This window comes from Camelus bactrianus, chromosome 4 (genome assembly GCF_048773025.1).
Source record: "Camelus bactrianus isolate YW-2024 breed Bactrian camel chromosome 4, ASM4877302v1, whole genome shotgun sequence".
In the NCBI taxonomy this organism is placed as follows: domain Eukaryota; kingdom Metazoa; phylum Chordata; class Mammalia; order Artiodactyla; family Camelidae; genus Camelus; species Camelus bactrianus.
In genome coordinates this window covers 76,742,665-76,755,410 of record NC_133542.1, presented here as the reverse complement: position 1 = coordinate 76,755,410, position 12,746 = coordinate 76,742,665, and the positions used below count along the sequence as shown (strand labels likewise).

Sequence of the window (12,746 nt, the reverse complement as noted above, 5' to 3'; positions counted from 1 at the left end):
GTGGCCCGCCAGCTGCCTTCCCAGAAGGAGGCCATGGTGGGTGCCAGCACCCCACACTGGCAGGGCGGACCCCCCGTCAGTGCCCAGGAGAGGATCCTGACTCAGGGCGGCCGGGAGGGAGGGGAGTCCTGCCCACTCTGCCACGTGGGCTCTCTGTGGGCCTCTTATACTGTTTCCATCACCTAGAATTTTTCTCCTGAACGGAGGGGATGAGCAAGCCTCAGGGACACCCCGGGGGCTGATCCCTCCACGTGGACGTCCTCACTGCGTGGTGCAGACAACAGCAGGCCTGACCACCGCGTGGCGGGAGGGAGGGGAGAAGAAGGGCCAGTCCCCGTCCGGACGGCTGCTGCCAAATCGAGGCCAAACCTCTCCAGATGCATTTAAGTTGTACAAACAGGGAGAGGAACTTTGCGGGGAGTGGGGAGCACAACGCCCACAGCCTCAGTGCTGGAGCAGAAAAAGACGGAAAGGAAATGGACCCAAGTAAGACGCCCCCCCGCAAGAGGCCAGTGTCCCCGCCCTCCACCTACCGCCTGCCGGCTGGCTCTTCCCCAGGATTCGCTAATGAGCCTGGGTTTATGACGGAAAAGTAATAAAGCTTCAATTATTTATAGTTGATAATTTTCTGATTAAAAAAAGAATAGATGTTCGTGGGAGACAAATGGAAAAATAATACAGCTTAAATCCTTTGCATTTGAAGTTTTTCTGATTAAAAAAGTAATACATGTTCACTGGAGACGATGAGGTGAGTGGAGAGAAAATTAAAACCCTCCATCACCTCCCGGCTGGCGGCGCCGGTGGCGCCGGCAGGACGGCCCTCCGCCCGCCTGGCTTCGCGGAGCGCGTCGTGCCGCCCTGGCAGCGCAGGAGCATTTCGAATTTACTATTCTGTCCTGAGTGTTTTCTCACGTCACTCACTGTCTGTGGGAATCTGCTCCTTCCTGGCCCCGTAATATTCCCGGGAACCATGACTGTTGCCCAGCTCCTGCCGTGCGGGGCCGGGATGACTCAATGGCGCTTCCCAAAGCGTCCAGGCGGCGCTGAATCCCCTTGCCCTTCTTAAAGCCCTTGAAATCTAGCCTCCTTCCTTTCTTCAGCCCAAACAAAGAGCAAAACCAGACCAACACGAGGGGAAAAAACCCTCTCTCTAGGGCTGACCAACACTGCGCGGCCCCAGGGAGCGGACTCCACGTCTTCCTCTCCCTCCCGACTCCCCTAGGACCGGCACCCTGCCTCCCAGGCCGCGGCCCTTCTTTGTCTTCTGCTGTAAGCATCTTCAGTGTTGGCCCAGCTCGGCCACACTCACTCTGAGCTCTCAGATTCGTACGTGTGACAGTCGGGGGAAGAGAAATGGAGAATCTGTAAGGGGCACCTACTGGCTCGCGGCCAGGCTCCTCCTTCCCAACAGACTCTGAAAGGAAACTGGTGACTCTTCAGGGACCTCAGGGACGGGATCCAGGCTGAATCCCAGGGAGGTGGGGGCTGGGCGGGCACCCCTCCTTCCTGCAGAGCGCCGCCAGCCCTGACCCCACGGCCCGCAGGAGACACCCCACTGGCCCTACGTCTTGCAGAAGAGGGACAGATCTCCGGGACACGGAGGCCCTATGACCTACTCAAAGGGCTCCCCCACGGGATGGGACCAGAGCTGGTTTCCATCTTGTTGCTGTTTCTCTTATTTCCTAATTTTCCACGACAAGACGCGTTATTTTATACTTAGAAAATGTAACTGGTGTAAATATAAGTGGAAGAAGGCGGCTGACGTGTTGCACAACAGTCATCTCTTTGTATCCAAGCTCCCAGAAGGTCCGGGAGACCGAGGCCCCCGCAGCAGTTCAAGCAGGAGGGTGACTGTCACCTGCCAGTTCATGGAAAGACAGGACAGCCGGTGACCCATGACCCCCAAGGCATAAGCGTTCCCAGCCACGAAAATGGAAGCAGACCCTCCTAGGCCACACAGCCACCAGTCAGCTGTCGACACGTTCAACGTTCTCGCTTAGTTTTCAACAAGTTATTAAAACAGCAAAATAGCTGTGAGGAAATAATCAATTTAGCTCATGTCACCCTCTCTCTGGCATCGCCTTGGCGTCTCTAAAAATAACCGAAAGACAAAAAACCCGCCAGGAGCTCACACAGAGGGCGGCGGAGGTGCAGATCAGTGCATGCGTGGGCGCACCCCCCACCCCGGCGTTCGTCACTCCCGCCCCCGCCCTCCACGCCGCTTGGCCACAGAGTGGATCCGTCACCCACACCCTCCTTCTGGGACGGCACCTGCTTTGGCGCCACAGCTGTGGGCCCACACACAGCAAGCGCGCTGGTGACTCACACCCCTTCTCGGCGCGTGACCGCTAAAAATACATGCGGTGCTGGCGATACACACGGAGGCTCGGAGCCCCCCCAGCCCCCCGTGTAGTTACAAGCGTGAGGCTGGTTCCCATGCTGAACGCTGACAGATGACGCGAGTGCCTCCTCACGCAGGCACCACCCTGTGACTGAAATGCATCACGGAAGCGTGTCCAAAACCCAGCCATGACTGAGCAAGCAGGCTCCCGACCACAGCCATCTTCACCGACAGGGTCGCAGAGGGTGGATGGGGGCCGGGTGCGCGCGGGCATCTCGAGAGCAAGGGGCGGGTGTCTGGCCGGCTTCCCTGGGTGTAAGTGGGTGGGCAGGGGCACTCACCGGGGGTCCGTCAGCACCGGGCATTCCTGGGAGACCTGGCTTACCCAGGGGACCCTAGAACAAACCAGACACTCTGTGAGCAGACGCTGCGGGGGTCCCCTCGGCTACCCACCCTCTCTGCATGACCCCAGAGCTACTCTTCATCATTCCTGCTCAAAGAGCCTTTGCTGAAAAGGATGCTCAGAGGAACCCGCTCCCACTGGCTGTGAAGCTTCCTGCCGCCTGCGACACCCCAGGACGTGGGCCTCCACCCTTTGCCATTTCCAGAGCCTTCGGGCTTTGCTTTTGGAACAAAACCACCGCCAAGTGAAGACAGAAGTGGTTCTCAAACCCCGGGCGCTGCGATGGACTGAGGGCCGCCCCGGGCAAGTCATTTTGCTGGTCCTCTGAGGTGCCGAGTTAATGGGGCACCTGGTGCCCTGGTGAGCCCCACGTCCTGCGAGAGCCCCCGGGGTCTGGTTCTCTCCTCAGCATTTGGACTTGGGGGTGACGAGGATGTACTTAGGGCTGCCAAATTTAGCAAAAACGAGATGAAGCGAAACAAAGAACAACAAAACGAGACGCCCAGTTCAATGTGAGTTTCTGACGAAGAACAGAGTTCAGATCTAACTGAGCACCCCTGTCTGCTCTTGTCTCTGAATCTGAAACCCCTAGACACAGCTAGAGAAGGAGGGCGGGAGGTGGGAGACGGGAGGGGTCCACAGACGTGCCCTTGGCGTGCCTGCTCAGTGAGCCGAGCAGCCCCACCTCTGGGGCAGGACAGATGCACAGCACGAGCTGGTGGGGACCAGCGCCCCAGGCCTGACACCCCAGGCCTCACGCTCCCAGGGGCGGGAGGCACCCTGCAGGCAGGTGGAGGCGCCCCATGCCCAGCTCAGCCCACCTACCTTTTCTCCGGGAGGACCGATTGCACCCTGGGGGCCTGGAAGACCCTGGGAGGGGAAAGAGTGACAGGAAAGGTCAGGGAACTGGTTGACTCAGAACCCCTCCCTGCCACCCATCCATCTTCCCCCAACCCTCCCCTCATCGGGGCGCTGACCCCTCCTGGCCGACTGGCTGCAGGGGGCAGTGCCCAGGGCACTGGACCACAGACCTGCACCTCCTGCGACATGGGAGCCTGCCCGACTCACTCACCTGGGCACCCGGATTACCCTGCTGTCCTGGGGGCCCGGGCTCCCCCTGGGGACCCTACAGGAAACACAAACAAGGCACTGAAGGGGGTTCTGAGGAACGACCAGAAAATGTTCTATTCAGCAGAAAATTCCCAGATCATCGTGGCGGGCCAGGTCTCCGGGGTCCTTAACAGACCCAGCCCAGAGCCCTCTCTCCCGGTGGGCGCGGTCACAGAGCACACTCACAGCCTTGCTGGGCATGGCGGGGAAAGTGTTCCCCTGCACGCCTGCGCTGGCCTGGGCAGGCTTCGGCCGCAGTGAGCACAACCACAGGCCGTCACACCTGGGGGCCTGCACCTCGCGGGGCCGGGGCTCGGGGTCTGCACCCTCCCCCACTTCCCATCTGGGTTTGGTGGCACTGATGCTCCCTCTCAGGGCTGGGGCCAAGCCCAGGGGAAACTGAGCACCATGCAGCTGGGGGCCAGGGCTCCAGACCCCTAGACTTACCACGTTGCCTTTCGGGCCTGGCTGGCCGTCCATTCCTGTCACACCCTGGGTGACGTTGAAACAAGAAAGACTGAGAATTAACAAAGCTCAACAGGAAAACCCCACTCAACACGGCGTGGCCCCTGCCCACAATGCCAGAAGGCAGCACGTCCTTTGGGGAAGGGGAGAGGCCTGCTCTCAGATAAACCCCTGAGCAGCTGGGGGTTCACAGGGCGGCCAGGCCCCAGAGCCGTGTGGGGCAGCTGCCACCTCGGACAGGGCCCCGCCAGCACCACAGGCTTCTGCCTCCTCCTCCGAGGCTCACAGACGCTGCCAGAAGTGCTCTCAAGGGAGAGAATGGGCATGCTGGTTACTGCTCGTGACAGCATGCGCCGTGTGCGGGGAAGGCTGGCAGCCCGCAGGAAAGGACAGTAAACCCCGCTGGCCTCGTGCCTCCACCTGCGGGCTCACGCCCGCGGGGCCCCCGCCTGCGGGCCAGCCTCAGAGCCCCGCGACACCTCACGCTAGCACTCGCGGGGTGCACAGCGGTCGGCGCGGTCCAGGCCCCGGGCGGGCCGCAGGCTGGGTGGCGGAGTCACGAGGGTGGTGTTCGGACAGACACACAAAGGACTTACAGGAGGTCCAGGAGGGCCGGGGGGCCCCTTCGGCCCCAGCAGACCACGCGGCCCCTGCAGGAGGAAAGAGCGGGGGGGGGGGCTCAGACGCGGAGGAATCCCAGCCCTGCGCTGCCCCCGGCAAGCCCTGCAGCCCCGCTCGCCCCCCCCCCCCAGGGCCTGCGCTGCTGACGCGACTCTGCCGGGGCGCGTGGACGGCGCCCCCTGCTCGCCTGCTTTCTCTCCTCACCCCACCCCCTTCCCCACCTTGGCTCCAGAATGGAGGCAGGGTGCCTAGAACTGATGGGCTCCAGCAGGGGATGGCGGGGGCCCTCGGGGAGAGAGAGTGAGCGCAGGGCAGGCAGCTCTCCCGGGCAAGGCCAGTTCCAGGTCACTGCGGGGAGAAGCCTGTCCAGCTCCTTCTCTGCCCCTCCGAACAGTGATCCCAACGCATTTCTGACACCAGAGGATGCAGGGAGGACCGAGCCAGGAGGCGTTAGCGCTCTGACGGGCGCATCGCGCAGATGGAGCTGGAAGCTCAGATCTTTTCCCAGACGACGACGACGACGACGGCCCGGAGCCCAGTGGCTGCTCCCGGCCGGGAGGCGCACGCATGTGGGAAGTGCCCACACGCGCGGGTCGCGGGCCCAGCCCCAAGGCAGCGCCATCCCAGGTCGGTTCCCAAGATGTGAGAGGTGACCCAGCGGTCACTGCCGGCCACGGGGGGGTCCCCTGCTGACCCCTCCCACCCAGCCCGCCTGCGGGGGACGGCGGGGCCTGTGACCCAGGCCTGGTGGTTTCCAGTGCTCTTTTTTGACAGAACCTTTTCGGACCCAGCAGAAGAGAAACCCTTCCCCTGCTCATCGCCACTTAAATGTTTCATCTGTTATTTTAACACCTAGTCACACAGACGTTTCTCAGGAGTTAGCAAACCCGAAGGCATCGCCTGGACGCAGTCAGGGAGAGGGCCGCGCTGATGGCTTCTCCTTAGCGGCTCATCAGACGCCTGGGGGGTAATTCAGTCCCAAGTGGGCGTGCAGTGCGACCCCGGCTCTCCTGCCTGCAGCGTCTGCAATGTTCCTCCTCAACTAACATCTCCAGGTGCGTAGGACGCACTGACATGGTTACCAAAATGAGACATTTCGAAAGTAGTAAGTGAAAAGCAATTAATGTCCTGAGGAAATCTGCCCTGGCCCTAAACAGAAGTCAGCCCAGGGAAGAGCTTTCAGACGCCCGGGCAGGGGCACGCTGCTGGAGGACCCTGGCTTTGCAAAGTGTAGTCTTCAGAAGGTGGGACAGCCCTGTGACTGCCCCTGGACACCCACCGTGGTGGACCCTGGACACCCGCCATCATGGACCCTGGACACCCGCCATGGTGGACTCTGGACACCCACCATGGTGGACCCTGGACAGTCCCCATCGTGGACCCTGGACACCCGCCATGGTGGACCCTGGACACCCGCCATCGTGGACCCAGGACACCCGCCATCGTGGACCCTGGACACCCGCCATCGTGGACCCTGGACACCCGCCATCGTGGACCCTGGACACCCACCACGTCTGCACCCTGGAGCCCAGTACGGCCTCAGGGCTCCCCCCCGGCGAAGGCTCAGGCTGGTGCCCCAGAGTTGTCCCTCTGCCTCCCCATGTGGTCCACCTTTCACCCCCAGGAGGCCCCCAGACTTGTCTGTCTCAAGGCTGAGCCCCTCTCCAATATAGGCTCCAGCCAACCCTCGATTCTGGCCCGAGCACGAACAAGGAAACGGAATCTCAGCAGCAGACTTACGGGCTCCCCAGGCAGCCCTCGGGGCCCGGCTTCGCCGTCGTCACCCTGGGGGAGAAAGAGGCAGGGATTCAGGGACAAGCCGCAAAGCCTGGACAGCAGAGACACGATTCTCCCGCATCTGCATGGGATCCCCCAGCCGGAGGCAGCCGCAGCACGTCCAGAGGGACCCGTCCCCAGGCCAGCAGGAAGAGCCCAGAATGTCCCCACTCAGGGGGCTGCGGGGGAAAGGGGGGTCTGGGGGCTCCAGACACTCAGGAGCCCCCAAACCACAGCTCCGGTGAGGGGGAAGCTGGGCAGAAACAATCCCTGGTTCCCTGACAGAGAAAGACAGAGATGAGTGACAGGGAGACAGGACCAGAGGTGCTAGGCGACAGGACAGCCAGAGACAGATGGTCGACCAGGAGATAGACAGACGGACAGATGGATGGATGAACGGACAAACAGACGGACAGATGGACGGACAGACAGACAGGCAGCTGATATGAGAGCGAACAGGTAGACAGGATGTCTCACAGGGCCCTAGACACAGCTGGGGGAGCGACCCAAGAGGAGCCTTTTCCCTCCAGCTCTAGAAGGCAGTGTTGCCCTGGCTTGGCCGGGCCACCCAGGAGCTGCCTGTCCATCCACTGCATCCCCCATCAAGGCACGGCCCCTCCCTCCCTCCACTGCCCACGCACGCACACTCAGAGCCGCGCGTGCCCGTGTGCACACACAGAGACGCACGAGCATGCACACACAGGCACCCCCCACGCACACAACGGCGGTGTGCACACAGAGCCCTGCCCGTGCAGCAGGCGCACACGCCTCCGCTGGGCCCAGGAGCACAGCCATCTAGAGGGCCCCTCTCTCCTCCCTCACCCTGCTGAGGCCTGGACGGGAGATGGTGCCCTGACAACGCCACCCGAGAGCTGTCGGGATGGCCGCTTCTCCTCCCCGGTCACCAGGGCTTACACCTCTCCTTAAAGCACGCCCAGCGCCCCGTTGTCCGTGGGGCTGGGGCGCGCAGCGGCAGGGGGCTTCAACGGCCATGCCGCGCGCTTCTCTGCTGCGCGGCAGCTGCGACTTAGCCTACAGACAGCACTCAGCCCGCGGCCGCCACCGAGACGCTCCTGAGAAGAACGGGACTCAGGGCAGAGCGCGTCCGAGCGCCCGCGTCCGAGCGCCCGCCTCCAGCCCAGGCCCCGGCCTCGGACGGCGGCCGCCCCCTCGCTCTGCCCCCAGCTCCGGGGCCAAAGGCAGTCGTCTTCTGGACTGTCTCCACCTCACTCCCCCCACCCAGCCCCTGAGCCCAGCCCCTGGGACATGAGCTCAGCAGCTCCCTGGCCCCCTTCCGAGTGCTGTCCGGGGCACCCGTCCCCTGGAGCTGGGGGCGCCCTTTCCGAGACCCGTGGCAGGGGAGAGCGCCCCCAGACGCCGCACATAGCCAAGGTCAACGTCTGCCTCTCCACTCCCACGGCTCCCTCCCTGCGCCCTCTTCCCCGCCCACTCTCCGCACCCGGGCGGCCAGTCGCTGCCCCCGGCATCTCGCGGAGTTTTCACTGAGGAGTCGGGCGGCAGGTGTGGCCAACACACTGCGAGACACTTACCCTTTCTCCGTCGTCTCCTGGAAGTCCCGGCGGGCCAGAAGGACCGGGGTCACCCTAGGAAGCCACGCAGGTCAGTGTTAGCCGCCCAGGCAGGCACGCGTGGGTCTCAAGCCCCCACTTCATCTTTCTCTGCCTTCAGGACTGAAAACCCCAACGCCACCTCCCAGGGCTTTCCTGGAGCCAAAGAGACCCTTTGGAGGCGGGGCTGGCTGGCGTGATGGGGCGCACGGATGGCTGCAAGGACTCACCCCCAGGGACTAGGTGTTCTGCAGGTGGGTTTGCTAGACCAGCACCCGGGGACATGCAGGCGCCCTCGGACACCAACCTGCTAACTTCTCCTTGAAACAGGGGCGCACCCCAGCCCGGCACCATCCCTGAAACGGCCACTGCCCTGCAGCCTCAGGCCTGGCACACAGTCGGTGCTCAGTACGTGCTCATCGGCCAGGGAAACGGACAGGCCCTGAGAGGGGCCTGTGCTGCCCCTGGTTTCCACGTGGCCGCTGAGAACGCGGAGAAGCAGCTTTGGCTAAATCACAACAGCCACCTCCCAGCGTATCACGACGTGCCGCTGAACCCTGCTGACAATGTCGACAGGCCCGTGTGTGTGCGCATGTGTGTGCACGTGCGTGTGTGTGCACACACGTGTGCCCCCGGGTTCAGGACGTGCCGAAACATAGAAGAGGCATCGTCTCCACCAAAGGTAAGGGGGGAAATGCCCGAGGAGCTGCGCAGAGCATCCCATGGCAACCCCACAAACCGGGCGAGACAGCAGGCAGCCCCACCCGGGCCGCAGCGCACACCCTGGCCCCGTCCTCAGGGCGGCCACGTGGGACCGCCCCACCCGCTGGCTTCGCCCCTTTAGAGGGTGAGAGGTCCTTGGCGGCTACCAATATGGCAGTCATTGGGTTTCCTAAGGTGAGGGGGGGGTCCCCTAACAAGGCAGGTTTCCCCAGGGGGCACCTCATCCCTTGCCGTGTCCCCTCGATGGATGGACCCCACTGGCTGCAGGTGAGAAATCAGCTCGGACCAGGCTGACCTTCCACCCCTAGGGGCATCTCGCCCGGGTCCACGTCCACCGTCTCACCCCCAGGAGGCTCGTTTAGCAGAGACCCAACCCCACAGGAGCCTAAGGCTGCCCAGAAGGGCCACCCGAGAAACTCCTCCAGACAGGACCTGAGACACTCACCCGGTGGCCCTTCTCCCCGGGCAGTCCAGCCAGGCCGTCGAAGCCACGGTCACCCTGCAAGGAGGACAGAGGGCAGCTCAGCCTATGCTGCATGCAGCCAGCTGCCTCGCCTTGGGCCGCTGTCCCGGCAGCATCTGTGAACCCGGGCCCCACGGTGATGCTGCTGGTCACCCCCTCATCGCACATTCCCTGCCCTTGGGTCCGTATTCCCATCCCTTTTCCCCCAAACACCAGCAGAGGCTGCAGACAGAGAGGTGGCTTCTGTCCCAGAGCCACAGACAGCAGGCCTGGATGTCCTGAGACCGCAGTGTTTCGGGTGACGGCTATTAAGTGAGTGTGTGCACATGTCTGTGTGTGCATGTGTCTGTGTGTGCACACACGTGTCTGTGTGCACGTGTGTACGTGTGTCTGTGTGCATGCGTCTGAGTGCACAAGTGTGTGCACCCACACGTGTCTGTGTGTGCATGCCTGTGTGTGCATGTGTGTCTGTGTGTGCACACGTGCATGCTTGCTGTCAACCTGTCTTGCTCATCATGAAGCCCTCGGGGCCTGGAGCGCTGCTTGCCCCCAGTGGGTGCTTGTCTGCATCTGGCGTGTGGCCCAGCACCACTGGCCCTCGGGCTCTCTGCCAGCCCTCCTTCCACCCCCAGGCTGCCTCCTGGAGCCCAGGCACGGCGTCCTGCCTTGTGGATGTTGCAAACTATGTGGGGTGAAGTCAGGAGCAGGCCAGTTCAGGCTGGAGTAGGTTTGTTATTGAAAGACCATAATCAGTGGGGACAGACTCAGGAATTTTCTCCTCTGCCAGCGCAGGTCCCTGAAAACCAGGGCCTCTTGTCAGCTCAGGACTCACGGGAGCACCAGAGGGCTCTGCCACGCCAGTTTCCAGGTGAGCAGGTATAGTGCACCCCTGGCAGGTGGGGGCCCCCCAACCCACTCCCCTGCAGGGAACACTGCTGTCCCCACCATGGGCTCCAGCACCGGGCGTGGCCGTGGACAGGCCCTTCGAGAGCTGCGAAGGAAGTGTGGACCGAGAGTGGGGGATGTTTCATCCCAGACTTGGGCCCGGAGGGATGGCCACACAGAAGCACGGCAGCCGGGGGCGGGGTCTCGCTGGGCGCCGGCAGGTGCACCGGACAGGTTCTGCGTGCGCGCACACCTGAGCTCCGTGTCCACTGCACACAGGAGCCGCTCGGGAAGCTCGCCCAGCCCCGTCTTCATGGCAACGTGCCCGTCGGACTGGTCCAAGCTGACCCTCCCCCAGGCCCTCCCCCGACGAGAGCAGATTCCCCACGTCATCACTCATCATCACGGCATGTTCGTCCCGTGACCACGTGTTGACGACAGTGACCACGCTGACCGTGGTGCCAGCACTGGGAGGTGGCCAGCAGCAGCCTACCTTGGGGCCAGTCTGCCCGGGCATCCCTCTTGCTCCGTCGCTGCCGGCTCGGCCCTGAAACAGAGCAGGGCAAACGGTCAGTGCAAAGGAATGGCCAGCTCACTGAGACCTCTGAGCATGGCTTCCTGTGAAAGCAAGCAGAGGGCTCCACAGCCCCGTGCGTCCGGCCAGTCCAGGGGAGCCAGGTCCAGGGCCCAGGGCTGCTGTGAGCCTCACACGCGGTCCTAGTCTTTCCAGGCCTCTCCGCCCTCAACTGCGGAGCGGGGGGAACGCCACTCGCCCTCCGTGTTGGGAGGTGATGGTGCAATGTGGATGGGCACATGGCGGAGGGCGACCAGGGTGGTGTGGGTCCGCGGGACCCTGCTTTACAACCCAGGCGAGAGCCCATCCCTGACATCACACGCAGCATGTGTCCCGTCCACCAGCCGGACGTCACGTGCGAGGCCGGAGGACCACAAGGCGTGACAGAGCATCTGGTTAGTCCAACTGATGGTGAGGGAACGGAGGCCCAGAGGGGCGGCCTGTGTCTCGGAGGCCACACAGCCACCCAAAGGCAGGGTCTGGACTGTGAGCAGGACCCTCCATGCCTGGTGGCCACTCCCATGGCGACTATTTCCAGCCACAGCAGCAAGTCCCCAGCTGCCTGGCCCTCGGGCTGAAGGACAGGGCTGGACCCAGCAGGGTCCACCAGGGAGAGCCTGCCAGGCGTGAGGCCACCTGGATGGGGCCAGGGGCTCAGGCAGATGTCCACTCGCAGGCAAAGCCGGACAGAGGGACAGCTCCGCTCTGTTCCAGGCCACACACACCCGATCACAGAGGCCTCACCGGGGACACACCAGCAGACAGAGAGGCCTCGAAGTACCAAGACAGTGAGGGCAGCGCCGGGAGCCAGAGACGGGAGAGACCCCCAGGAGACGGCCGTGCGCCCAGGGCAAAGGTCACGAAGAGCCGCCAGGGGTGAACAGTCATCTCGGGAAAAGCACCCAAGCAGTGCAGCTCCAGGCCATGTGCAGACCAGTGGGAGCCTCGCCTCAGATTTCCAAACACTTCCAGAAATCAGGGGACTTGGTCAGAAGAGTCGGCCCGATTTCATGGCACGACCCCGTGGGCAAACCGTCCGGGTGCGTCTCTCACGCCGACGGCTCCGCGCAGCCGCTGAGCAGAGAGCTGAAGAGCGCGGCCCCCGGGCGGCCCCCAGCCCCCTTCCGCCGCCCCCTCCCCCAGCGGGCCTCGGGGGGAGACTCAGCTCCTCAGACACGTGCGCGTCCACGGCCCTGACGCCACTGGGCTCTGCTGCTGGCCGAGAAGCCGTTCCCAGTGAAACTGGACAGTAACTGCCTACAGGGCCGCACAGAAGGCTCAGCGAAAGAAAACCCTTTCAGGACCAGACCCAGGACAAACAGCTGTCCAGCAGGAATCACTGCGCTTCAGCCTCGGTGGCCTTTCCAGGGTCGTCCGGCGCGCCCTCTGCCTCCTGCCCGGTTCCCTCTGCAGCCTGCGGCCCTGCGGCCGTGAGGGGCAACGTGAGACAGCCGTGCCTGACGGCGGCGCACTCCACCGCCTCCCTCATAAGGACGACTGACTCCCGGACGGAGGCCCCGTCACCACTGAGGAATCGCCCGTGTTCCGCCTTGCATGCTCTGAAGCTAGACCAGGAGGCGGCAGCTGAGCGGCCAGCGTTCCCTGCAGAGCTTCGTACAGGCGCAGACGCAACACGAGGGCAAGCGTCTCGCTCACTCAGTGGAAACACGTCACTCGTTGAAAACCTCCGCTCGTTAGTCTGACTGTGGATTAGCTGGGACTTCCCGAGCACGTCTGGATGGCGCACGCTCATTCGCATTAGGTTATAAACGCACGCCCTCCGTCAGTAGCTGTGGCCGCCTGGAAACAAGCCATTC

At 63.3% G+C, this 12,746-nt stretch overlaps 1 protein-coding gene across 4 annotated transcripts in view; it reads right to left on the bottom strand.

Moving 5' to 3' along the window:
- The window catches only part of COL5A1 (collagen type V alpha 1 chain), a 143,430-nt gene that overhangs the window by 54,358 nt on the left and 76,326 nt on the right, over nucleotides 1-12,746 (bottom strand). For all 4 annotated transcript variants that reach the window (XR_012506641.1, XM_074362646.1, XM_074362647.1 and 1 more), the window contains exons 17-25: nucleotides 10,849-10,902; nucleotides 9,453-9,506; nucleotides 8,267-8,320; nucleotides 6,681-6,725; nucleotides 4,916-4,969; nucleotides 4,302-4,346; nucleotides 3,817-3,870; nucleotides 3,570-3,614; nucleotides 2,683-2,736 (exon numbers count right to left, since the gene is read on the bottom strand). Coding sequence is in view for 3 of the 4 variants with exons in the window: in XM_074362646.1 (XP_074218747.1) it covers nucleotides 2,683-2,736; nucleotides 3,570-3,614; nucleotides 3,817-3,870; nucleotides 4,302-4,346; nucleotides 4,916-4,969; nucleotides 6,681-6,725; nucleotides 8,267-8,320; nucleotides 9,453-9,506; nucleotides 10,849-10,902 (459 nt within the window). In the remaining variant the exon portion in view is untranslated. The remainder of the gene's footprint in view (nucleotides 1-2,682; nucleotides 2,737-3,569; nucleotides 3,615-3,816; nucleotides 3,871-4,301; nucleotides 4,347-4,915; nucleotides 4,970-6,680; nucleotides 6,726-8,266; nucleotides 8,321-9,452; nucleotides 9,507-10,848; nucleotides 10,903-12,746) is intronic.